Below are 24,985 nucleotides of genomic sequence, written 5' to 3' on the forward strand. Positions count from 1 at the left end.
ATATATATATATATATATATATATATATATATATATATATATATATATTATATATATATATATATATATATATATATATATATTTTTTTTTTTTTTTTTTTTTTTTTTAAAAAAAAGGTCCAGTTATAATTAAGATGCAGACCAAAGTGTAAGTTTGATTCTAAAACAAGAGAATTAAAAAAATGATTTTTGGTGAATCTCACGTCAGTTTTAGAAGAAAAAGCAGACCCTCTCAATCTCATTTAAAAGCTTTACTGCTGGAACTTCTTGTGCTCCATCAGGTCAAGATGTTTTCAGTTTAACCCCTCCCTCTTACCTGACATGATCATATGAGTTGAAAGCACAAAACAAAAAACTGTAGTCTTGTTAAACAGATGTCACAGAGGGCGAGTTCACCGGGCATAAAGCGGTGCACATTCTGAGAGACGGGAGCAGCGTCTGTGTTTTGGTTTGAAACGATACAAAAATTTCTCCAAGCTGTCGGGCGTGCAGAGGCCTGCTGAGACTGCAGTGTGCAGGGCCCGAAACCCAACAACATGCAGGCAACAGTCTAGCACATGCTCCCATAGAAGTACTACACATGTGAGTGCATGCATGAGCACAAACTCCCAAAAACTGCCTATTCTAAAGAGGCTCCCTGATTTGAACACTGGTGGGTTTTTTTCATTCCTTCAGACTCCCGCACCCAGCTCCTCCTGGTTTCCTTTACTCCTGTCCAAAGCCTTCCGTTTCCTCGATGGCAAACATCAGCTTCTCTTTCAGCTGCTCGTAGCTCTTGTAGGGTGGCAAATCCAGTCTGTTGAAGCTGGAAAATGAACATAAAAAAATGCAATTTAGCTTGAAAAGCTGATTCTGGTGCTACCACAACAAAGCTAGCCTGATTCTGAAGTGAGCCTATGTTTGCAAGTCAGTGTGGAGCTGTGTGCTTGGATGAAAACTAAAGAAGTTTATGGACAGTTGAAACAACTCGGGAGTAGGTTGTAAATCTGCCTTCATAATATCCAAGCCCAATTTGAAAACTGTACTGTCTCCATGGTTACTTCACCACGGGCCATAACAACTCAAGACAGTTCTGTTCATTCACATGAGGTGGGGTGTGAGGTGTATGCCCATTATCGTCCATCCACACCGAGTAGTTTCTGTAGTCGTCTGTATGAACTCACCATGTGTGACTTCTGGGAAGCCAGTTTTCTTTTCCCACCTTCTCAATGCAGAACTTTTGAGCACCGTTGCTTCCTACGAGGTGAAGCACAACTCACTAAGTTTGATGCTTACAGAAAAGGTGAACTTTCAAAACAAACTAATAATTTGACAGTTTCCTACCTAACACACTAAAGGCTACAAATGGCTTAAATCTCAACCATGAGAACAAACATACTACTGAAATAAACCACCAACAAAACTTTGTAGGTTTTCTTTCGGCCTCATGCTGCATGTAGAATTATTTGGCACTTCAAATGGTCATCCCTGCAATATTTACCCATGAGGTCATTGAAGCCTCCGACTGGCAGGCGACAGGTACCAGTGACGAACTGCAGCAGTCTCATCCTCTTCTCATTGTCCATCTCCTTCACAAGCTGCAGGAGAAAAAAGCAAAACAAGAAAAATTAAAGACCATATTATCATATTATTATTCATTATCAGTGAGAATAGCATCATCCTAAATAGATGGCTGTTAGAGTTAAGTGAGTTAAGCTAATATTTAAAAATGTATCACATCACACTTGGGCATAATGTTTGTGACCAAGTCATAAATTAGTATTAGTACTTCTTACTTATGTGCTCCAGGCTCACTTTTAAATGGAAATGTAACACTCAGGACTAAAAAGAATCTTGTATACAGTAATACATAAGCAGGATGTTCAGAATCTGCGCTGCAGATCAAAACACTTCAGTTTAATGGGTCACTCCTTCGGCTTCACACTGACCTGCCAGAACCAGACGATCTGTTTACTGCTGCGAGCATAATGTCTGTAGATGGTGTTTCTCTGCCAGTCTACCAGGTCAATCTCCTGCATACCACACAGCATGACCTGGGACGGAATACATTTTCATTAAGACAAGAAGTAGACCCCCACTCCATTCTTGAGTATTTGTCTTTAAGCATACCTCCAACTCTTTTGCATCAAAGTACTGCAGGTACTGCTGAGGCAGGACCTCGTTGAACCCTTCAAAGAAAGCCTGTGTCTGCTCTTCTACTCCTCTGGACAAGCGCCACTCTGCCACCAGCCTGCACAGGCAAACACAAGCCCAACCTTAAAACCTAAAAGAACTCTTATCTTAATAAACAAGTCGTATCAGCCTTACATCGAATTGACATCATCATAATCATAATCATAATAATCATAATCATAATCATAATCATAATCATAATAATAATAATAATAATAATACTACATGACAATGGACTGAATTAACAATAAATGGAAAAATACACTAAAATCCACCTGATGTACTCCTCCTTGTTCTCTTCTGTGACTTGGATGTCACCTCCTCCTGGTTTCAGCTCATGGGTGGAGATCTCCCCCAGGATCTCCTTGTCAACAGAGAAGAACATCTCCAGCCCGCACTCCTCAATGTCGTTATCCCTAAAGAGCAACAAGGTCCCTTGCAGCATTACTGTTACAACAAGCCGTGTATGCATATATATTAATCTACCTTCCATGTACCTTTCCCACTTTGGAGTTTTCATCCATGTCATATTATTCCGCTATCATGACATATTCTACACTTAAAGCTCTGAGAGTCTAACACCACAGGAAATTTGCTGCAGCCAACAATGATTTGAAAACCTGACCAAGGGTTTCCCAAAGACTAACGCATTAAAGCGATTATTAACGCTGCTGACAAGGAGCGTTAATAGATGTTAAGGAAATGTTAATGTTAAGCTTGAATAGCATGATTAGTATTAGAAGGTAAGTAAAATTGACTGAAGAACATGGAATCAATTATTTTGTAAAAATGTAAATTCAGTTTTTAGATATGGAAATGTACCACAAATGTACTACTAGTCTCAGTTATTCCTGTGACTAAAAAGGACTAAAAATCACATGAGATGATTGGCTAACTGCAGGATGTTAATGGAGGTTTTTGATCATTGTGCTGGGGTTCTGTTGACAATTAATGATGGCATAAAAACATTTACGTCATCTGTAGCTAGTTAATATAAAACTTCCAGAACTGAAGAAGCTTCTCGGATGAGAGGTGAAAGGTCTAGTCACTTTTCTTTTCAAGCTTTTTAGATAAGACTTTACTGTTTTTTTCTCCAGTTCTTTTTAGGTTAGATTACTTAATAGGACTAGACTTTGCAATCCCAAATGACTGAGCTCAGTACTCGTCTTGAGGCATCATTTCAGTTGGCTGTCCCCACAAAGTCAGGAAATAAGTAATCGGCTTCATTTGTTTTGTTTGTCAGCAGTCTAGCATCCACAGTTATTAGATATTATGTGATTAGTGATTAGATATAAGATATTTATATACATAAGATATTATGTGATGGTAAAAACCCATGACAGCTAGAGTCGATTTAATTGTTGAAGAAAAACAAACAAAATTATCGGATCAAGGTCAAGGACCAACCAAATGTGAAAAGCAGTAAAAGCTTTATATCTTCAAACTTCCCAATAACGAGGCTTCTGAGGATGTGAGCAACTAGTTTGGCCAAGCATTTGAACTTGACCTTCATTGTTAGTGCCCAAGGTCAAAGTTGACCAGTGCAATATGAAAGGGCACAGAGGAAATATGTGATCCTCCAACGTCACGATGGCCCCATAATGTTTCTCAACAAAAAAAAAACCAAACAAACAAACAAAAAAAAAAAAACAAACAACCCCACACACACACTGCATGAATACATCTTAAAATCTCATGTTTTTACAGCTTATAAAAGCAAAAGATTTCAGCCAATTCTGCCCCAATCATGTGGGTGAAAAAGATAGTAAATACACCTTTTTATAATGTATGTGCTTCAAAGTCACAGGTCAAAGGTCAGACATCAGTGCGTTGTTATAACAGCAAGCTGACGTCGGCATGTTGTAATAAAATCATAAAACATCAAAGTTTTATTACAACCCCTGCAGTTCGGGCAGTTCTTGTTTCATAAATGAGTTAGTGTAACAAAGTGCAGTGATGTGTCACAAATAAACATGAGCAGCACATTAAGCTATATGTTACTCTTCTCTTCATAAATAAAAACAGATGTACAGGGTGATACACACTAATACAAGCATATAAACAATCTAATGTATTAGTAACTTTGTAATAAGAAATGCCAACAAGTTCATTTAGAACGAGAATAATTAAGAATGCAGCATCTCTGAAACTGCTTTACACACACAGCAGTTTTGTGAACTCACTTGATCCACATGAGGGAGTTGTAGAACTCCGGATCAATGGACTCCAGGTCATGGAGGGTCAGCGGCTTGTTGAGGATGCGCTTGTAAAATGGCAGTGAGAAACCAGTGTCGATGAACTTACCATGGAAAAGAGCCTGAGGGGGAAACACATGTTCATCATTATTACACACCTTACTGTTTTATATTTTATGTTCTAAATAATACTACAGTGACTCTTACAATATCTTACTTGCCATTACAGCTTTAAAACCAGCATATGAGAAAGTGACTAACCATGGCAATAAAGCGTCCTATGAACCTGAAATACTTGAGGTGGTCAGGGTTGATGTAGGAGGCTGGGTTGATCTGAAGACAGTAGTTATCTTTACCAGCATATTCAAACAGGCAATACATCGGGTTCAAAACCTCATGGGACAGCAGGAAGAACCACTCCCTGTGAGAGAGGAGAAGACAAGGCAGAAGTGAGTGTGGGATGAGAAATCCAGCAAATACATAAATAAAAATGACAGCAGCAGCCCAATAATAGTTCTATGCTATGAATTCTGAGACCTCTCGTAACTAACCTGGAAACACCGCCATAGTCAAGACCTTCTTCTCCAGGGAAGATGATCCACAGCCTCCTTCGCAGATCTTGAGCATTGAAGCTCATTATCTATAACAGAGACAATAGACTGAATACCACCTGTGAAATCACTATTATTCTAAAACAAAATACCCCAGTATCATAATTAGGAATTTTACAGTCTGCTTACTTTATGCCCTGCACTTTTTTTGTCATTATTATGCATTAATAAATACAATGAACAGTGTGGCTTAAGGTGGTTGCTGTACCTGCTGGAAGGAGTCCTCAAACAGGGTTTTTCTGGTTACGTTGATTTTGACGTGTTGAGGCATCGCCAGTTGCTGGAGAAAAGAAAAATGCCAGCAAGAGTTAATTTTGCAGTGAAGACTCACTGGTTCGCTTTAAAGGAAGGATTACGTCTTTTTATTTAACATGGTACGCACACAAGCATTACACATGAACACTAAATAAAGCATAAACAGTGCACTCCTCTATTTATGATGACTTGGGATTTTTTGTTATCCATCGAACACCGTGGGAGTTCAGACTTGAAAACAAGAAATTGAGTTGAAATGAACCTAAAGTCGTCATTCACCGTGAATAAATTCATGACTGACTAAACTGAATTGATCTCTACTTTGTTGCTACTGACAAAACTAAACGATAGCAAAAAAATAGGGAAAAATCTTCAGTCTTCAATTAAAAACAGAACATCACTGAAAGGATGATACAAACTGATGCTATTTTTTGTTTCATCATGCAATCTGACTCAATGTTGGTATGCTGATACTGACAGATCCATTAGAAAGATATGAAATAATCCAGTTTCCACATAGTCACAAAATGCCAGGAATCTGCAGATTTTGACTCTAAAGACAACAACTCTCCTTTCCTGTAGTGACACCCACCTGGCACCAGAATCTGAAGTACTGTACTTTGGCTTTGAAGTCTCGAACATAGGTGATCTGGGGTCCATTTTCACTGTGACAAAAAAGAAGGAAAAACCAGAGTTTCATTTCATTCATTAATACCTTAAATATTAAGGTCCTTGAGGCGTTGTGCGTCAAGGATCAGTTTTAGGCCCTATTCTTTTCTCACTGTATTTGCTCCATTTAGGTGCAATCTTTGAAAAATACAATATCGCCTTTCACTGTTACGCCGATGACATACAGATCTATTTTGAACTTACTGATGACTTTGCCGTGTCTCTGCATTACTTTCGAGAATGCATGCGTGAGGTCAAAGAATGGTTCCTGAGTAATTCCCTTGTCTTAAATGATGACAAAACTGAGATCGTGGTGTTCGACAGTAATATCCCTCGAGTCCAACTTCGTGCTGCTTTGGGTCCCTTTGCTAGCTCTTCCTGTGATTATGTCAGTAACTTGGGTGTATTGCTGGATAGCTCGCTTAAACTTGATAAGCAAGTGTCTGCTGTAGTGAGATCTAGCTTCCACCAACTGCGCCTTATCTCGAAGGCCCACCTCTTGACTGGTACCAGGAAATTCTCCTCTATTGCTCCTGTTCTAGCTGGCTTGCACTGGCTGCCCATTAAGTACCGTATTCAATTGAAAATATTGCTGCTTACGTTCAAAACTATTTATAAATTAGCGCCGAGTTATCTTAGTGAACTTCTCAGGCCACATATTCCTGCTAGAACACTTAGATCTGCTACTCAACTACTTCTGGCGCAACCTAGATCTCGGCTGAAGTCTCGTGGTGACCGTGCATTCGCTCTGGCTGCCCCGGTACTATGGAATAACTTCCCTCTCACTATCCGCGCCTCTGATTCTATTGCATTGTTTAAATCACGACTAAAGACCCGCTTATTTAATCTTGCCTTTCCTTCTAGTTAATATTTGACTTGTGATTTTACATTATGTACTTTTATGCTTATTTTAATTCTTTGTTTGATATGTACTGCTGCTTTTATGTATCAGGGACAATGATCTGCTTGCATACCCAGTACTTGCTTTGGTCCTATTTCTTTTTACCTCTTATTCTATATGTTTACTTGTTAAGCACCTTGGTATACCCTTGGTTTTTAAGTGTGCTTCATAAAGTTTATTGTTATTATTATTATTATTATTATTATTACTACTTTAAGATATTTCGATCTCACACTCGCTTCCACGCCCATGATCGCCCACATAAATTTCCTTGCAAAATAGATTTACTTAAAGCAATCCATGTACAAAAACGTACACTAGAAGGTTTTAAACATGCAAATTTTGCCACTGCTTCTCTTAATTTACATAACCACATTCTCATCACCTTCCACCCAAACTGGTTCTTCCACCTGAGTGAAAAAACCAAACCCAAGTATCAAGTCAGTAACCATCAGGACTGAGAATGCTGTAGGAGACTAGGTGACCCATTAGTCATATCAGGCTAATGCGTCACAACTTCTAAAATTAGAGAGGGATTCTTAGGACAGTGACACATATGACTAAAAATCAGCTGAAACATAATTACCTGGTATATCAAAGCTATCTTGTGAGATGGTAGATCAACTGTGAAATTAAAACTATTTATGTTGATTCACCCCCCCCCCCCTTCCAAAACAAAAAAAAGCAAAACAAAAAACAACAACAACAACAAAAAGAACAAAAACAGAAAAAAGTCTTCAAGTACCTGCCTTTGTTACAGTAGCAGCTTTATCAGCACACCTGAATGACTTTCTGCATAACATTAAACCAGTCTTTGGTATTCTCTGGCTGGAAACCCAAACCCACTTGCTTACTCATCTGTGGTATGCAGAAGCGTTGAAAACACTTTGTGCAGCCAGAATGTCACTCACAGTGAACCTAGATCACATGTAACTAACAAATAATAATTAAAAGGGGACTACTAAAGGGAATTTTTTTTTTTTCGAAAGACAAACCATTAAGTTCTTTTAGAAACTAATTCATATAACAGCACAGTTTTTTTTGTTTCTTTAGTAATTTATGTACCTTCTTCAGTCAAACCAGATTCTAAAGATAAAACCTGGTAGTTGTTTCCGAAATACTCAGAATATCTTTTAAAAGAATCATGATTATGTTTAGAAAAAACACAAAGATGCTTTGAGATATAGACATGTGTGTTGCTTCTGTTACAAAGTACCATTATTGCATTAATTAGCAATAAAACAATTTTTGAAAAGAATGTATGTCTTTTTAGTTAGCCAATGTGACTGTGTCTTCTATATCTTTCCGAAGCCTTAAAATTTTAGGAGAATGGAAAAGAATGCATTGAATAACGTACAGTGAGGATTTCCCAGTTCGAGGGTCGATGTAGGTGGTAGTTCTCCTGGTGTGATCGACAAAATAGGGAATACCATCTACAGTGAAGCGCATCTCCCAGCCTTCAGGAAGGGGCTTCTCATTCAGCAAACTGAAAAACGACATTAAACCATTTCCTGTTAAATGCTCTCAGTAAAGGTTATCCCAAAAAAAAAAAAAAAAAAAAAAAGGATTATAAAAGTACAGTGTTTTTACATGTTTATCTGATAACAAAAACAGTGGAATATGCAAACACACACTAACCCCTGTGTTCTTGGATCCTCCCACTGTGTTGACCGTGTAGGGTGATGCACAAAATAAACTCTGCCATTGGAGTCTGTTCTCTTCTCTGCGAACACACAAAGTGAGACAGTTATCTTGCCCCACCCTAACTCCATCTTTACTTTACATTATAATGATTCATGCAAAAGCCACAATTAAGCATGGCTACCTTTCAATTCATTAACAAGAAAAAAGTCCCCAATGTAGACATCCAATATAATCCAACAGCAACAAAGCTTTGCACAACAAGCAAATGGCTTCCTGTGTGGATGTCTTACAGCAACAATTGTAGTTAACAGTGACAGAAACTTTTGTATTTAAATTAAAAAGCCATTATGATCTTACCCCATCCCTGTGGTAGAGGCCCAAGAGGATCATACTCCTTATTTTGAGTGGCTGTGGCCTGGTCTTGGGCCTAGACAGCAGAAGATGATCGTTAATATGAAGCAAAAACAGTACTAGAAGCATGTACACAGGTATGTATAACATAACAGACACGCCAAACTTTGTGTTTACCAAGCTTGGCGTGTTTTCAAGATAGCGGCATGTGAGGACGTATGCAGCGGCACAGCGCTCCCAACTACTGTGCATCACTCCCCTCTCATTAAAAAAGGAGAACAGGTGGAATCTGCGTCCAAGTTCAGGTTTCTGGGCACCAACATCTCTGCTGACCTCACCTGGACCCACCTGGTCTCTGGCCGGTGCCTCAGGTCAAACAGGTCCCACACCTCCAGACTCAAAAACAGCCTCTTCTTCTTTCGTGGACTGTTAACAAACACTATCTGGGGGGGACTGTGTACTATTTGTGTTTTATTCCGACAAAGCTGGCGTGGAGCACCCACAACTTTGTTGTACATGTACAATGACAATAAAAGGGCTATTCTATTCTATATTAGAGCAAGAGGACTGTAACTACATGACCAAAGTAACATTTCAAAACCAGTGAGCCACTTTCTTCATTAACAGTCACGTCACAGAAATACAACAACATAAAGAAAACTATAAGCTATATCCAGCACAGTACTTATGTATATATTCTGTATAAAATGCTTCAGGAAAAGAAAGATATCTAGCTTTTTCCTCAACTTACAGTCTTCAATATACCTTTAAAATCAGATTTCCTAATCATTTAGTATTTGTTTCACCAGGCTCTGTAAATTCACGCAGATGACACACACCTATAGTTACCATATTCCAGCTTATTAGCATCCAAAAGTCAAAGACAAAAAGTCAAAACACAGCATCACATGACAAAGAGAATGTCTCACCCCGAATATAAATCTCTGGTTGAACTGCTGCATGGCGCCCTGCAGCTGGCTTCGCTGGTGCTGCCACTGTTCATAATTGCGCACTGTCTCCACAGTGGGGCGTTGCCATGTGGTGGTTCGTGTGATGTGATCAACAAAGTAGACCCGCCCCATTTGGTCAACACGACGCTCCCAGCTGAAGGCGTAGGAGGCAGTCGGGGGGGGGAGAGGAAGAGGAAGATAAGTGCTTTAATGACAGAAAAACCATGCACTTTTTCTAGTCTAAAGTACATGACAAAATATAGCACTGGACAAAACGAACAACAAGCATATTACCAGTATCTAGTGTTATCACAGTCCAATAACACTAGAGATAGATTTTTCTTAGAAACCTAAGTGAAAGAGGGTTTTTTTTTTTTTGTTTACCCCGGGGGCAGTGGTTCAGGCCGTTCCCACGTTGTTTTCTTCTCCACGTGATCAACATAATAAAGCCTGCCATTCTGATCCACTCTCTGCTCCCATCTAGAAAAAGCAACAATGATAAAGTTCAGGCCACTTGGTAATGGTGCAAGACTCTACTCTAGTAGATTATGCATTGATTTATAATTTCTAGCATTTTCTACATGAGTCATCCAAGTAGAAAAACAGCTAATAGCCAGTGAAGGTCACAATGCACAGGAGCACTGAGAGCTCAGAAAGGGATGTTTAAATAATTACAGGCTGGATAAGGCCAGACACACCCCCCCCCCCCCAAAAAACACCACAATCACGGAGCTGGCTCATCACAACCACGTTGAAAACATAAAATGTGAGATAAAGTCATTCACTGTTTAGACATATCTGCTATCAACAGACAAACGAGTAGCATGTCACCTTTTCTTTTCAGTAAGAACATTCTGCTATGCTAAAAGCTGTGCTCACATTTATTACTCATTTCTGCATATTGTTTGTTTTTTATCTTTACAATACTCAGCATGCTCGACCATCTAATGCGTCATTAGATTGATGAATGGAATATAAACGATCATTTGACCTTGCCTTGTTCAGGTATTATTGTTGTGTTGGAGAAAACATTAATTTACAGCTAAGCAACAGCCCCTTTTCCTTATTTTTTTCCCTCAGTAGTTAAACATTTTTTTCTCTGGATGAAGCTTCAACTCTTTTTTTGTTCCTATTCTTGGTCTATTTATACTACAGCGCAGTCAGCCGCATTAGCAATTAGTAGTTCTGGCTTGGGCACTATTATTGCTTAGCATGGCTTTGGAGATTAGATAATCGTTTCCATTCTTTCATGTTCATGACTTATTACTGTACAGAAAACCTCTCTCATTTCTTCTGGAAGAATTAGAAAATGAGCACTAACCCAGGAGGTAATGGTCCCGTGTTGACTGCGGGGACTCTGGGAGTGACAGCAGGGGTGATGGTGCTGGTCGGCTGTCTGGTTGCTGCAGCTCCAGACCCGGAAACCACTGTGGAGTTCCTGTCAGAGCCCCATGATGGACTTGAGTCTGGGGCTAATGAGGGACCCGAGGCCGGCACTCGCACCGGGGTATCAGAACCTGACTGGCCGTCGCTGCAGTCTGCTGCAGCAGAGCCATTGCTGGAAGATGCTGAGGAAAGACAATGGTGGATCCTCATTTTAAACATGGCCAGACCATATGAACAAATTTCAGGCTTCAGACTGCGCTAAACAAATTTTAAGACAGTTTTTTCTTATCTTAGATGTCACTACTGTGTGATGTCACTATTTCCTTAAAATATTCACCTTAGGGACATGGATCTAACTGTGAGCACTTTGGTTCAAATCTTTTTTTGTTGGCGAGGGCCAGCCAATTAGAAGAAAGTTAGCTTAAAATGTCTCGTTTCAAACAGCGAATGAACTGCATAGTTGAAACAAGGTGCACTGTAGGTGTTAAAAGAAAATTGTACATAATGTGATCAGCTACATGAAATGTGCTCTTTTATGGATCACTAAGCAAACCACATGTTTACGTGACTTTTCACCTAATAACTTTTGTGATGGTAAACTTATTAACCAACTAACAGCTTCCTCTGTTCTGGAACATACAGACTTAGAAAAGGGGAACCTCAGTTCTGAGTTCTTAGAATAACTCTGTTATCGTGCGCACGCACGCACACACGCACGCACACACGCAGAAAAGTATAAGTAAAGCACGCAGACAGTGATGAGACGCAGGTCGTGCGTCCATGACTGCCCTCGCGACTGAAAGACAACTGCAGTGTTTGTGTTTTCTAACTCAGTTGTCTTAGCTGAAGAACTGCGGGGTGATTTTTAGAAATCCCCTGTCAGTAGGTTAAAGATTATTTTGAGCTGTCAATCATGAATCGTGTGAATCAGCCCCATTTTGGAGTCCAAGAACAAAACTGGAGTTAAAATGATTATAACAGATCTCCATTAAGGTGCATGTATCAGAGGATTTAGCTAGAAATGAACTAATTGTGCATCTCTGTGTTGCTGTGCATGAAGAAAGCTCATATTTACGGAAACCGGTTGTACAATCATATCCAGAGCAAGTTGAGTTTTGGCTCAATTCCAGATCTACCTCTGGGGTAAATATTTGACACTGGAATGATGATAGAGAGTGGGTATAGAAAAAGAGTGTCGGTTCATTGCTTTCCTTCAGTTGATAGTTTCAGTGTCTCAACAGATAAGAGTAGTTTTCACTCATTAAATCTCTTACCTGGTGAAGAGGTGGGTCTGCGTGGGGTGGGAGGCGGAGGTCTAGATGGCCTAGGTGGTCGAACGGGCCTCAGCCCTGCTGAAGATACTGACGGAGACCCTGTGCTGTTCGCTGATCTACGGCCACTTGGAGAGGACTTGTGCTCTATGGTGTCCACAGCCGGAGAGTTGTCTCGACTGTGCCTGTGGAGGAGGGTGAGTGGATACAGATAAAGCAGGAAAAAAAATAAATAAAAGAAGAAACCAGAAATGTGGCACTGGTAGAACTAAAGACAGGAAGATGTACTATACCTTATGGAATGATCCCCATTTGGCTGCAACTCCCCATTTGATGTACCTGAAATAAAAGCACGCAACAGAAATGTAGTCAAAATGAGAGATTCTGTTAGCATGTAACATAACCAGTCAAATAATCAAGAACTCTGCTATTAGTACTCCTGATATGATGAAAAAGTTGAACTTGTCAAAATATGTTCAGTCCCCTTTTTCAGTTAAAAAAAAAAAACAACAACAACAAAAAACAAAAGGGGCAGTAAAATAAAACTAAAAACTTTTTGAAATGACACATTGAAAAACTTAGCATGCTTCTAATGTAAGTTCCTCTTGGCGCTCTTCTGTGACTCACTGTGATGGTCGACTTCTGCTTTTGCGAACATATCAGGATCAACAGTCATGCCGTCAAGGCAGACAGACAGGTCCCCCACCACGTCTGTCTCGTCTCTGTCTGCACACAGTTGTAAGGTCTGCACCACCTCAGAAACTACATACAAGACACACACCATGGTCAGTGCTACAATGGCATCTGAAATATAAACCTTGCCATTAATGATGCCATCAAACTTTACCTCAGTCAGTAATATAATGTCCCTTAAAAAAATTCTAACCAACAATACACAGTAGTATTTCATACGACACTCAAAAAAACCAAAATGAGATCCTGAGATCACATACTGGATACTAACAAAAATAAATAAATATAAAAGTACTGCTATAGCCATTTATTGATAGCACAGTGACAGAAGCAGTTTACCCTGCTCACCGCCAGGAGATTTAACTATATATTATAATAAATTCTCTAATTAAATGAGAAAGATTACTTAAAAGACTGTTTTCCTGTTTCTGTTATGGCTAAATATTGTTCCTAGTACAATAATGAAAAGGTTCATTTTTGAGAGGGAAAACAGCACAAAAACACAAAAAACAAACACGACAAACGATTTGAAACATGAAATCTTGAAAATTTAAATTACAAAGTTATGGTGATTAGCATGCGTTTCAGCTCTTGACATTCAATTTGCTCCCAGAGCTCCCTGTCATTAGCTCTGCTCTGCTGGATAGGGTCCATGCATATTAAAAAACATAAATAAAAATGACCGCACAGTGAACTGAAATGGGGTCTGTATGAGGGAAAAACAAAAAGATAAACAGACCAAAAACCTTCCAGCACACAAGCAGATGACAAAGATTATAAATGGAACACTCTACTGATTGTTTTACTGGGTGTAAGTCAGATAAACCACATCTGTAAGCTCTCTGAAATTCTTTTTGTATTACACGGTTGCCTGATTTCTTTTGTTTTTTTTTTGGTTGTTGTTTTTAAACACAAGCCTCGACAACCTCAAACAGTTTCATCAACATAGTTATGACGTGTGCTGCAGTGAAACCATTTAAACCTGCACCAAATCACACAGACAGCAGTAAAGTCTCTGCCAAAAACGTTGGTGGGCAGGAAGTGATGTGGTTTACACTTGCAGCAGTTTACTTTTGCAGTAGAATAATACTAGTTAATCATTGCTGTCTAATTGTCCACACACATAATTTCTTATATGTAGCAATCTCCTTTGTTCTGTGTGCAACTGTTGTATTACTTGGGTTAGCCAAAGCTCATTTCTCCTGTTTTATCCATGATCTTATTTGCTGGATCAGTCGATCTATTGGTTTTCGGTTGCTTATTAATATGTGGTGGAGCCTACCACAGTTGTCTGACTTGTGTATCAAACTTCTTTGTCAGGGAACAGGAAGTTGTGAAACAGGGACTTTTTCTCCAATTTACACTTTCTGTGGTCGTTTTGAGTAAATTTTGCTTCATCACTGACAAACGTCTGTATGTGATAAACATCCTTTAAAAGGTTGAGGGTTTCCTTTTCTTTGTCATCAGATGCTCACAGAACTTATTCTCTATATTTAATCCCTTTGCAAAGATTTTACTAAATCATATATCTTTATAATCATATATATTTTAGCTCTGATGCATACAAGGTTCAGAGTGACAAGACACTGTTTTTACCAAGCTAACATGTCACTGCTTTTGTAAGCAGACATGTTCAGCCTCCAGCTCTTCTAGGGGTAAGTTGAGTTATTCCTCAGACAGCCATGAAGCATAATCTCCCAGCTGTTTCCTTTCAGTTGGACATATCCCACACAGCTCACGTAGGAGGCATCTTAGTCAGATGCTTCAACCACCTCAGCTGGCTCCTTGTAGTGTGGAAGTACAGGAACTCTACTCTGAGCCCCACCCAAATGACTAGACTCCTTACTCTATCTTTAAGACAGAGCCCAGGCACGCTGTGGAGGGAGCTTAAATTCCACCGCTTGTATGCATGTTGTGTCTTATATACTCACTTTTCATGTCATTAGATTTGAGTGTTTCACTAACATCCAGTGTGGCCATGCCTAGCAACAGATCTGACTTCAGGGTCTGGTGGCTCCACACACGAAACACTAGTTTGCTGAATGGAGTTACGATCCTGTGAAAAGAAATATATTTAGAAACAATTACCTTTGAAAGTTTAAAAAACAAACTAAAAAAAACAAAACAAAGATGCTTTTTTCTATTGAAATGCTAACACAGGAAAGCCCTTCATGGTCGTCGTGTACACCATTTCACCAAAAACCAGGTTGACAGATTAATATGTGCTGATAGTGTTTTTATAAGCTTTCCAGTGTCTAAAAAAATTTAATTTGTAAGAAGTTCTTATTCCACATCTCAATCACAAGTCCTTAGCTAGCCAATGTCAAGTGAATACCATTTTGTGTAAGTCTTAAAACCTTTTACAGCTCCAATCTCACATTTGTTTTAAGTACAATTCCCAATGATAAGTTCTACAAGCATCAATAATTACAAATGTAGGAAATAACAACCAATTACTGTCAGGAATTCCCAGCACTGCAATCTGTTTGACAATTGTTTTTACCAAGCAAAAAAGTGAAAGCCACTGTGTCTGTGTGAGCAGCAAAAATCTTTGTGTTGTTGTGAAAGCGAACCACAGACAATAAAGTTCAAAAGCTATTCAGGGACAGTGAGTGTCCATGACCATCACTACAACAGTTATTTAACAGTCACCAGGAAAAGAGACAGTGGATATGTGGACTGGGTCCGGTTACACCCCATAGTAAACACTTGTTATATAATAACGCTTCCCCCGTTGGTCTAAAAGAAACTGTATGAGAGTTCTATATTAAGAAGGCCACTTTGCACAGGAGGAGACATTGGATAGGCTAAAATTAAGGGGGTGCTAAATGTGTGAATATTTTTGACTGCAGGAAGCCAAGTGGTGTGAGTGCACTAAATGTGAAGTGCATGCTAAGAAACAGGATTCCTGTAAATGCAAAGAACACTCTCTCCACTGTGCGGGACTGTAATTGCTAATAGAAGCCAAACACAAAGGTCTTTAAACTGGAAATTCACTATGAAAACCAAGACCAAGAGCGTATGCAGGAAAAACAATTGCACAGTTTCACTGAAATTCTATTTTTACATTCTCATGAGAGAAACCACTGGACAGCTTGCTGGGGAAATGATGATTTGTCTTACCAAATAGTGCAGTCAGCAGTAATTGTGCATGGTACACTTCTTCCTTAGAGCCAAAACCCAAATTACCACACTGTTTTTATTAATCACTTAATGCAGTCTCTAGGGATCACAGCCATTAAATGAGCTGTAAAAATGTTTGAACAATGGAATGATGCACAGGCATCAATTACTATATGCTCTCTTTTTGATATATACATTTTATAAGCTACAAATATAAACTACTATCACTTTATTAATGCTAAAACTTTTGTTTTCCTTCAACATAATTAAATGTTTCTCACTACATAGAGATGACTGGAGAATCTTTAAAGGGTGCCCTTTACGCTTTTGCTCATTTTCATACGGATATTTATACAAACATGGGCAAAGTTTCAAATAATGAGGTCAGCATTTGTACAAGTAGTTCTGGTGAGTTAAAAGTTCAGGTTTTAGATGTTCTATGTGGTCAAAGACAGGGGATATCCTTAATATGGTCATCTCACAGCTGTATTAATCTACTGTTCAAACCTCCTGTCTGCAAGAAGAGGACTGAAAAGGGTCTGTCCCAACAGAAGTACAGATCTATTTAAACTGTGACTGATGCAAATACTCTACTCTGCTCTCTATTTGATTTGTTTCTCCCTCTGAAAACGCCACATCCAGATGAACAGAATCAACTTTTCGGGATTTGGTAAAAACACAGTTGTTTTGGTTTCCAGAAAATATAAGTAGTAACATTTATGACAAAAAACAGTCTATGGTATCTATCATCTGAAGAGGGGGGTTTTAGATGTTTTATGGGCACATTTAAACATTAGAATTCATTCTGTGCCCTTTGTTATAAATTCAAACATTTGCAATTTAAATACAGGTTTTATTTAGACAGATCTGTCTCGAGTTAAATACCTTTACTGTATAATAAAATAGAAGTATGGCATAGGAGTATCTTGGACATGAACTAATATCATACGAGTCTAGTAATGGCAAGACTGACTCACACAGTGAGCGGCTGCTTCCATTTGGGGCTGTGAGTGTTGGTACATTTCTCTGTTTTCTTGGACTGGCCGTCGACTGTCACTTCCACATAGGGACTGGGACCAAACCAGTTTTTCTTGTTTTCTTTCAGTTTTGCTGATAGCACTAAACAGGGAGAATACACAGAGTAATGAGCAGTCAGATGTTGGAGTCCAAAACAAAACAAATAAATTGTTTACAACTTTAATTTAGGAACAAAATACTAGTACGAAAGCAGTGGGGGAACAATTATTTAATACCCTGCTGAATTTACAAGTTCACACACAAAGAAATGGACAGTTATTTTAATGAACAGAAACAAAGCCCCAACCTCTAAACCTCCAAACCCTTTAGGTTTCTAGCCTGCCGCTTGGCAGCTTGAGGTTTCTGTTCCCTTCACAGATTTTTCTACAGGATTCAGGTCTGGAGACTGGTTAGAACATCCTGTGACTCTAATGTGCTTCTTCTTTAGCTACTCCTCTGCTGTCTTGACAGTATGTTTTGGGTCATTATCATGATGGAAAATCCACGACCCATCTTCAGTGTCTGGCTGAGGCTAAAGAATTTGATTGTGTTTTACATTTCTTCACTTTCTAAAAAGAAAATTGCACCAACAGCCGTCATCTCCTCACCAAGCATTTTGCCATCAGGCTTGTAGCCCATTCAAGCCTTGTGAATGTCTACGACCCACCTGACGTCTTGGGCAGCTCTTTGGTCTTACCCGTGGTGACTGATATGTTGGAATGGAAGAAATTGATTCTGTGGAGAGGTGTGCTTCATACACAGTATGAATTGAGATCAGGATATATAGGAATATATCTAAATGACTGATTGATTGTAATTAGTGGGAGCCAGAACTGTGGTGTGGTTGTAGGGGATCAAATTCTTATTTCAGTCTATGACATGCAAATCAGTTTTTTCAGGGTTTTTTGGTTGGTATTCTCTCTCTCTATTAGTACCATAACAATTAGAGAGTGTTCATTTCTTTGTGAGTGAGCAAACATACAAATTTTGTTTTTTAATTGGTAGAAAAAACAAAACAAAAATGCAGTTATAGCAAGAAGCACAGACTTTTAGTAATGAGAACATCTGCAAAACTGAAGCAGCTATCTGAATGCTCAGAAATAAAATAAGTCAAACTGACTTTTACTTTAACCTCTGTCTTCTTTGATAAAGACTGAAGACTCACCAATGATTTGTAGCTGTGCCCTAATAGGGTATCCATTGGAAGTGCCCGACTTGGTGGCTCCACTGGCCATGACATAGGGCTGGTATAAAGGCCTGTAGACAACACATCATTAGGTTGGTGACAATCATGCAGAACTCATACAGAATGGTCTAAATGATCTCATCTCTAAGTTGCAGATGTGCACCATACAGGTGAGATCATTGTGAGCTGAATTGATTTCTGAATATTAATAGGTTAAAAAAATATAAAACACTACATTAAAAATAATGTAGTGTTTTATATTTGAAAATATGAATATATATTTCACAAATTATCTCTGTAAATCTACACTGTACAGTAAAATAAAAAAATTATCAGAGCTTTAAGCAACTTTTCATTAACTACAGGAGTTACACGGCAACTGTCTTTCTTACTGAAATACTCTTACAACGTACAACATCTGAGATTAAAATAGCACGCAATGTCTCTCATTCACACACAGTCACAGACAATAGCGGCAAAGCTGGGAAACAAACCATTAACTATTTGATTAATGGAAAACTCGCTCCAACACCTGTCTGTAAAGTGCTCTGAGATTACATTTGTTGCAACTAAAACCAAATTAATATCAATTTAATCAGCTGCAGTTCATCAGTCAAAGCCATAACAGTCAGTCACTGTAAGAACCTTGCAAGATGGATAAAGCACATCAAGGTCATTACATCTCCTATTGCTGACACAAAAGTATCATAACTGTGGGCTCCAAATGACCTCTAATGCATATTTCTTCCTATATTCCTGTCATTTTACAGTGCAAATGCTTTCACTGGTTTCGGCTTGAAGCAAGCAGCCTTTACCCAATTATCTTCACAGTTTAAGATAAACAAGAAATACACCAAATCATTACTCTTATTTTGTGCAAACCAGTTCAATGGGCACCCAACTTAGCGTATCAGCAACATGTATACATATTTTTTCCTTTGTACAAAGACTTCTACCTAAATAATGTCATCATCTGGAGAGTCATTTTGAATAATGTAAAGTCTACATTAAAAAAAAAAAAAAGTATTTCCTTTCAGGATTCCATTGTTAACAACACTAAATCACCTGTTAAACATCCGCAATAAGAGAACAGACTGACGGTAAACTCAAAATGAAAAGAATATCAGTTCAAGCAACAGTAAAAATCTCCTAAATGCTGCGTCATCATGGAAGGTAATAAAAGACCACAAAAGGAGGCAAAGGCCAGGTCTGCAGTCTGTGAAAACCTGTAAGGTGGCTGTAAAAATAAATCTTATGGGTCTAACAAAAAACTTGTTATCTTTGTCATCGGTCTTCACTTTAAGATCACTATTTTACATATAATCCATGAGAGCAATTATATAAAGCTCACACCAAAAATACACTGACAAAAGCAATAATTGGTTCTGGGGATAAGGTTGCCAGGGCCAGTTATACCATTTGCTTATAAACACGTCAACAGTATATGAACTCTGAAAGCTCTGAAGCAGGTCCTGTGATCTTTTCTTGATTCTGGCTACCTCAGTGTGGCACTGAATAATGCATCGTCCTCAGCTCTAGCTCATCCAACAGTCTAAGCACACAGCTGAGCAGGAGAAAGTGAGGAGCTCCCGGGTAAACTTTCACATTGGCTGCTGGTCTCAGTCAATAATTCATTATAATTGCTGACTTTGCATCTTTGCAAGTAGGCTGAATGTGTATCGTGTATTTCCTGGATACTAAACTCAACAATCATTTGCGCTGACTTGGATTTTTGTGTTTCCAACTAAGCAACATTTCCCACTATTTCACAAAGTGCATGTGGGGCTTCTTGACACTAATCTGAACTCAGACTGATTCAACTATTGCCTGTCAGTGCTGTGGTGTTGCAGCTGAACCACCTATTTTGAACAGTATGACCAAAACCGCACAAGAGGAGCTTTTCATTACTATTTGCTGAACTTCTACTGTCAAGGTTACTAACACCTTGTTAAGTCACATGGATACGTTGTTTACATCATGACTAAGAGGGCAAAACAATGCAGCATATCATAAAAACATACCGTCGCAATGACGAACTCGAAATCTTTGTAATATAAGAAGGACAGATGGCTTTTCCTAATATTACAATTCAAGTAAACAATACTCAAAAACCGTTTCATATAAGTCATTATACGTATAAATCAGAGACTGTTGAGAACAATTGCGACTGAGGGCACAAAATAACGTAATCGTCATTCTTGCATTATGTTTACAGAGCAATTATGTCAAAAGAGAAAACTATGCGGTCAGGACAGCTTGCTAATGGAGGACACTTGGGACCAGTGACGTCTGACAGGTGCAGTCAGTTTGCCGAAGAGTCAACAAGCTTCCGTATACCTGTAATAATACTTTTTTACTGCTTCACTAACACGAACCCATTTATAATAACATAAATTCCTACTTATGTGACTTCAACATTTCTCAGCGTACTGAGAAATGACTCCATGACGTCAAAGCGTAAACATTTTATCGAACTACTAAAATAGGAGATTGAGTGTGTCGCACCTTCATTCGCAAATGACAGCACATAGCTGAGAAGAAACGACTCAATGTACCTACACATTCCGTGTCTTGGATGCTAAACCAAGAAACGTTCGTAAGATTACATAATTTAATCCAACTAGGAATTGATAACAAGCTAACGCTAATTCAGTTAGCCGGAGAAAGAAGAACAGTATGTCCTGGTTGCCAAAGTCAAATGCCATGAAGCTGACCACTTTTAGTTATGTTCGCCGCTGCGGCTTTTTAACTAGAGTTGCTGAGTACGTGTTGAATGTCAGCTGGCCACCAGAATTGACAGCCTGCTGCCATCCCAGCCCAGGCTAATTGCTAGCCTGCTAGCTTGTGTCATCATCATGGCTGGCTGGAAATCCCAAAGTCCAACGGCTGTGGAAAAAGCTAATATCACCGATGAGAACTCTAGTAATTGGCTCCCATTACTTACCGGAGTCCGAGCGAGGAGCTGTTAAACTAATGCGCGGTACCTGAAGTATCCTCCCAGCCTTCGCTCACCAGGATGTTTGGGTTTCTGGTGGGGGTTTCACTTCAAGGAAGAAGAAACTTCCACCATCTTCGTAAGCTCATGTCACGTGATCGAAACAAGGTGGAGTGCGCACGCTACTCCCCCTTTGTGCCGTGATTGGACAAGAGTTGGAGAGCTACGAACCAATAGACGGTCAGTAAACATAATGCTGCATTTAAGGTACTTGCAGTCTACTCATAAACCTTACATTAAGGCAAGTTTTTAATCCCAAGTGCAGCATTTTTTTAATAATATATATATTCTTGCGTTGCTTAAGGGTAATAATACAAAATATGAATACATAATATGGAGGATATTCATAATCTTCTCTGGCAAACTTGATACATAAATGTGTTTACCAGTGAAAATAAGTTTAGGTAAATACAGTAAGAATCAAATATCCAGAAATCTCTTGTGTGCACAAAGAAATTCCTGTTCAATCTTAATCTTCCCTATGTAGTTCTTGACAGTGTAAAATTTAACATGCCATTAAAGTATCAAAAGACTACCTGATAACCAACATATTTTGTATTTGCCTTTAAATGTGGTTCATATTTCTAATTTGGTTAGAAATATTTCTCACGGAGGCTGTTTCCTATTTACAGATGGTGGCCCAACAACAAACAGCAGATGGAAGTGTTGTGCTGTATAGCTGACTGTAAGGTCACTTAACCGCTGTCACCTCCTCAGTGAGGACAAAGAGCTGTAGGGACAAAAAGAAGAGTGTTTACTAAAGCTTACTAAATAATAATTCATAGATATTAGAACGGAGATTAATTTCTTTTATTTATTATTAGATTATCATAAAAGTGGTTAAGTAGAAATGATAATGTAACACACGCACACAAACACGCAAATCTAATTAAATCAATAATCTCACTCATAGAACATAAATGTAAAATAGGATGTATTTTACTATATACTTAATGAAAACAAATGTTTCATTTCAGTTCCGAGATGCTTTATTTTGAAAGTGCTAACAGGAACGTAGTATTCGCTATGACGTTTGTCTTGACTCCTATAGCGGAGTGGTCGGGTTTGGTCACTGTTGATACAGAGACAGCATGAGACAGTTCTCTGCTCGGATCATGCAAGCATTGGGATATTTGGAGGAGAAGACAGTTTGACAGCTAACTCAAAGAAAAGGTAAGCCACAAATCTCAACATCAGACATTAGGAACAGTCCAGGGCACGACTTATTACAATGTTTATGAGCCTTCACTTGAATTGTATCCACACAGCGCAAGATGCAAACGTGTTGTATCTTATGAAAAAGAAAAACTGTACCAATGCAATTCATAAGAAAAGTTACTCCATAACTGTGGAAAATCCACGATGTAGCCATGCAAGTCCGATACAAGGTGTCTGTAACACGTAGTAATAATCATGAACGTTTTTCATTTTTCGCAAAAATAATAGAGTTATTTATGAGTATGTTTACTGTGATAGAGAACAATAAGGTTTTTGTAGCTGACACTCACTGAAAGCATTTTATGCAATATTAAAAGATTCTAACATTTTTTTTCCCTTATGGGGTTTTGTATATAGGGTTCATGCAAGTTGAGGGAAGGTCACACCCTGAGCTGACTCCTTGGCTGCTACCGCTGTTGCAGTTCTAAGTAATATATGAATAGAATACAGAGGGATAAAATAGTGTATGCCATGATTATCTTCACTACTGTGGAGCACAGATGGCAGATGGTCAACATCAGGGAGTCTGCAGTGAGTCAACATGGCATGAAAAGTAAATGACATCTGACAGTAAAGATGGACAATATAGCAGTGCTTTAGTGGGAGGTGATAGTGTTTCCTGTCATTAGGAGCGCTCTGAGATTCAATCAAGCGCTAGTCAGCTTCTAATAGAACAGGTTTTTAAAGCAGTAAGCCATGTGGGGAAAGGATTTCTCCTGAAATTGACATTGCTGTTGTAAAATCTTCATATCCTTGACTAATGCTGGTTGATAAATTATTACAGAATGCAAATTAAGGAAGGAGTCCCCAAGTGCATGCTCTTGTGCTGTTAAATCATCAGTCTGATTTAACAGCACAGAGAGTAAAACAATATAGGAAACACAGAGGTGTACACTAGCTTGCTCGAAGTTGTTCACAGCAGACTGACAAGTGCTTTGTTATTTCTCTTAGCATTTGCATTTCTCCTGGGTGATTTTCATTTCCTTCTACATGCACATTAGCAATCACTAGAAAAACTCTGCAGACTGGTAGGACTTGCTTTGTATGTGTGTGTTTGAAAAATAAAGAGAGAAAGAGAGAGAGAGAATCACATGCTCTGTATAAGTGACCCTCACTTGTTTTATTACATTTCTATCAAAATTTCACAAGACACTTTTATGTCAACAACAGTTTCCTGTTTTGCTTTGTGCATTTGTTTCTTATATTTGCCATTCGAATGAGGTTTCTTCAAGACTACCCACTGTGCTCTCGACCTACTGTTGCCAAGGTGTAGTCATCGTACCTGTGCATTCTCAGCTCTCAGACCACCTCATTGCTTGATTTCTTTTGAATGCTCTAAGCTCTAAGCTTCCTGGTCTTTGCATGTGCCTGTGGGAAACTTTGCACCCCTGCACTCTAGTGTGTGTCTGAGTGGAACAGCCTGGTCTTGCCAGGCAGCTATCAGTGTATTAATAGGTGTTTGAGCTGCTACTTTGGTCCCAACCCCCAACTGGCTTTTCAGTTTTCATAACACAAACAGGCCAACAAACCCCCCACCCCCACGCCCACCCCCACCCCCACTGCTACATAAAACAAAACAAAAATTTTTTAAAAAAAATCTGAGCTTATTTTAGGCTCAGTGGTAGATAACTGTTTGGGTTGCATGCTGTATGTTAATAATAGGTGGTGAGTTGCAGGGTTTGTTGTTAGGTTGCCTAAGATGACCTGTCATTCTGCATGATAGGAGTCATAGATAGAAAATCATTTTTTTAGATTGTGTTATCTATAAAACTTTACAAATAAAGGTCATTTTAAAGGTTATTTCTACAACAGGAACCAGCTTGTTGATGTCACATTTGAATTATTCCTTTTTTTACATGGCGATATTGGATTTTCTTTTTCCTAGGAAGTTGAATAAGTGGGGGAAAGAAAGAACAAGACTGAGTCTGTTTATTCTCAAGGGTAAACTAAGGAAGAACTTTAGTGTGATATATGGGAAATGGGGAAAAAAGAATCATAGTAGATGCTTTGGTGGTGAACATGGTGTCAGGCTGACCATATCTGGGAACTGTGTCAGGGTGTGCTTGCTCCCACGCTGGCTGATAGATGGGAAGGATGGCTAAACCTGGCATATTTACCATTTTATTAGGTTTAATTTCCCTTTGTGTCATCATTAGCCACGGGTGTTGGCAGTAATCTGTTAGGTGGGAGCGCTTGTGTTTGGTTGGATTGAGCAGTTAAGAAGATGTCAGACTTCCTATATTCACTGGTCTGTGCTGCCTGTGCTTCTTTTATGGTCCTTGGGACAAAAAAGTATAAATAAGAAACAAAAAAGGAGCCGCATGGCATAGCTCCAAGCTGCAGGAGCT

General features: G+C 38.9%; 2 protein-coding genes across 3 annotated transcripts in view; one reads left to right on the top strand and one right to left on the bottom strand.

The window, feature by feature from the left end:
* Nucleotides 1-110: 110 nt before the first annotated feature.
* itchb (itchy E3 ubiquitin protein ligase b) lies at nucleotides 111-21,532 on the bottom strand. The gene is made up of 24 exons (XM_003449120.5): nucleotides 21,369-21,532; nucleotides 18,404-18,495; nucleotides 17,199-17,340; nucleotides 15,030-15,154; nucleotides 13,033-13,167; nucleotides 12,699-12,744; nucleotides 12,409-12,590; nucleotides 11,070-11,316; nucleotides 10,133-10,228; nucleotides 9,728-9,902; nucleotides 8,805-8,874; nucleotides 8,442-8,526; nucleotides 8,161-8,289; nucleotides 5,826-5,898; nucleotides 5,187-5,258; nucleotides 4,919-5,007; nucleotides 4,629-4,788; nucleotides 4,356-4,489; nucleotides 2,448-2,588; nucleotides 2,110-2,230; nucleotides 1,929-2,033; nucleotides 1,481-1,577; nucleotides 1,164-1,236; nucleotides 111-805 (listed from the first exon to the last, which is right to left on the bottom strand). The coding sequence occupies exons 2-24, from the start codon at nucleotides 18,471-18,473 to the stop codon at nucleotides 706-708; spliced, it is 2,667 nt and encodes an 888-aa protein (XP_003449168.1). The 5' UTR covers nucleotides 18,474-18,495; nucleotides 21,369-21,532; the 3' UTR covers nucleotides 111-705.
* Nucleotides 21,533-22,456: 924 nt separating this feature from the next.
* Nucleotides 22,457-24,985, top strand: part of calcrl2 (calcitonin receptor-like 2) — a 30,801-nt gene continuing 28,272 nt past the window's right edge. For both annotated transcript variants that reach the window (XM_005454091.3, XM_005454093.3), the window contains exon 1: nucleotides 22,457-22,592. The gene's annotated coding sequence lies outside the window, so the exon portion shown is untranslated. The remainder of the gene's footprint in view (nucleotides 22,593-24,985) is intronic.

Source organism: Oreochromis niloticus, linkage group LG20, assembly GCF_001858045.2.
Source record: "Oreochromis niloticus isolate F11D_XX linkage group LG20, O_niloticus_UMD_NMBU, whole genome shotgun sequence".
NCBI classification, from domain to species: Eukaryota; Metazoa; Chordata; class Actinopteri; order Cichliformes; family Cichlidae; genus Oreochromis; species Oreochromis niloticus.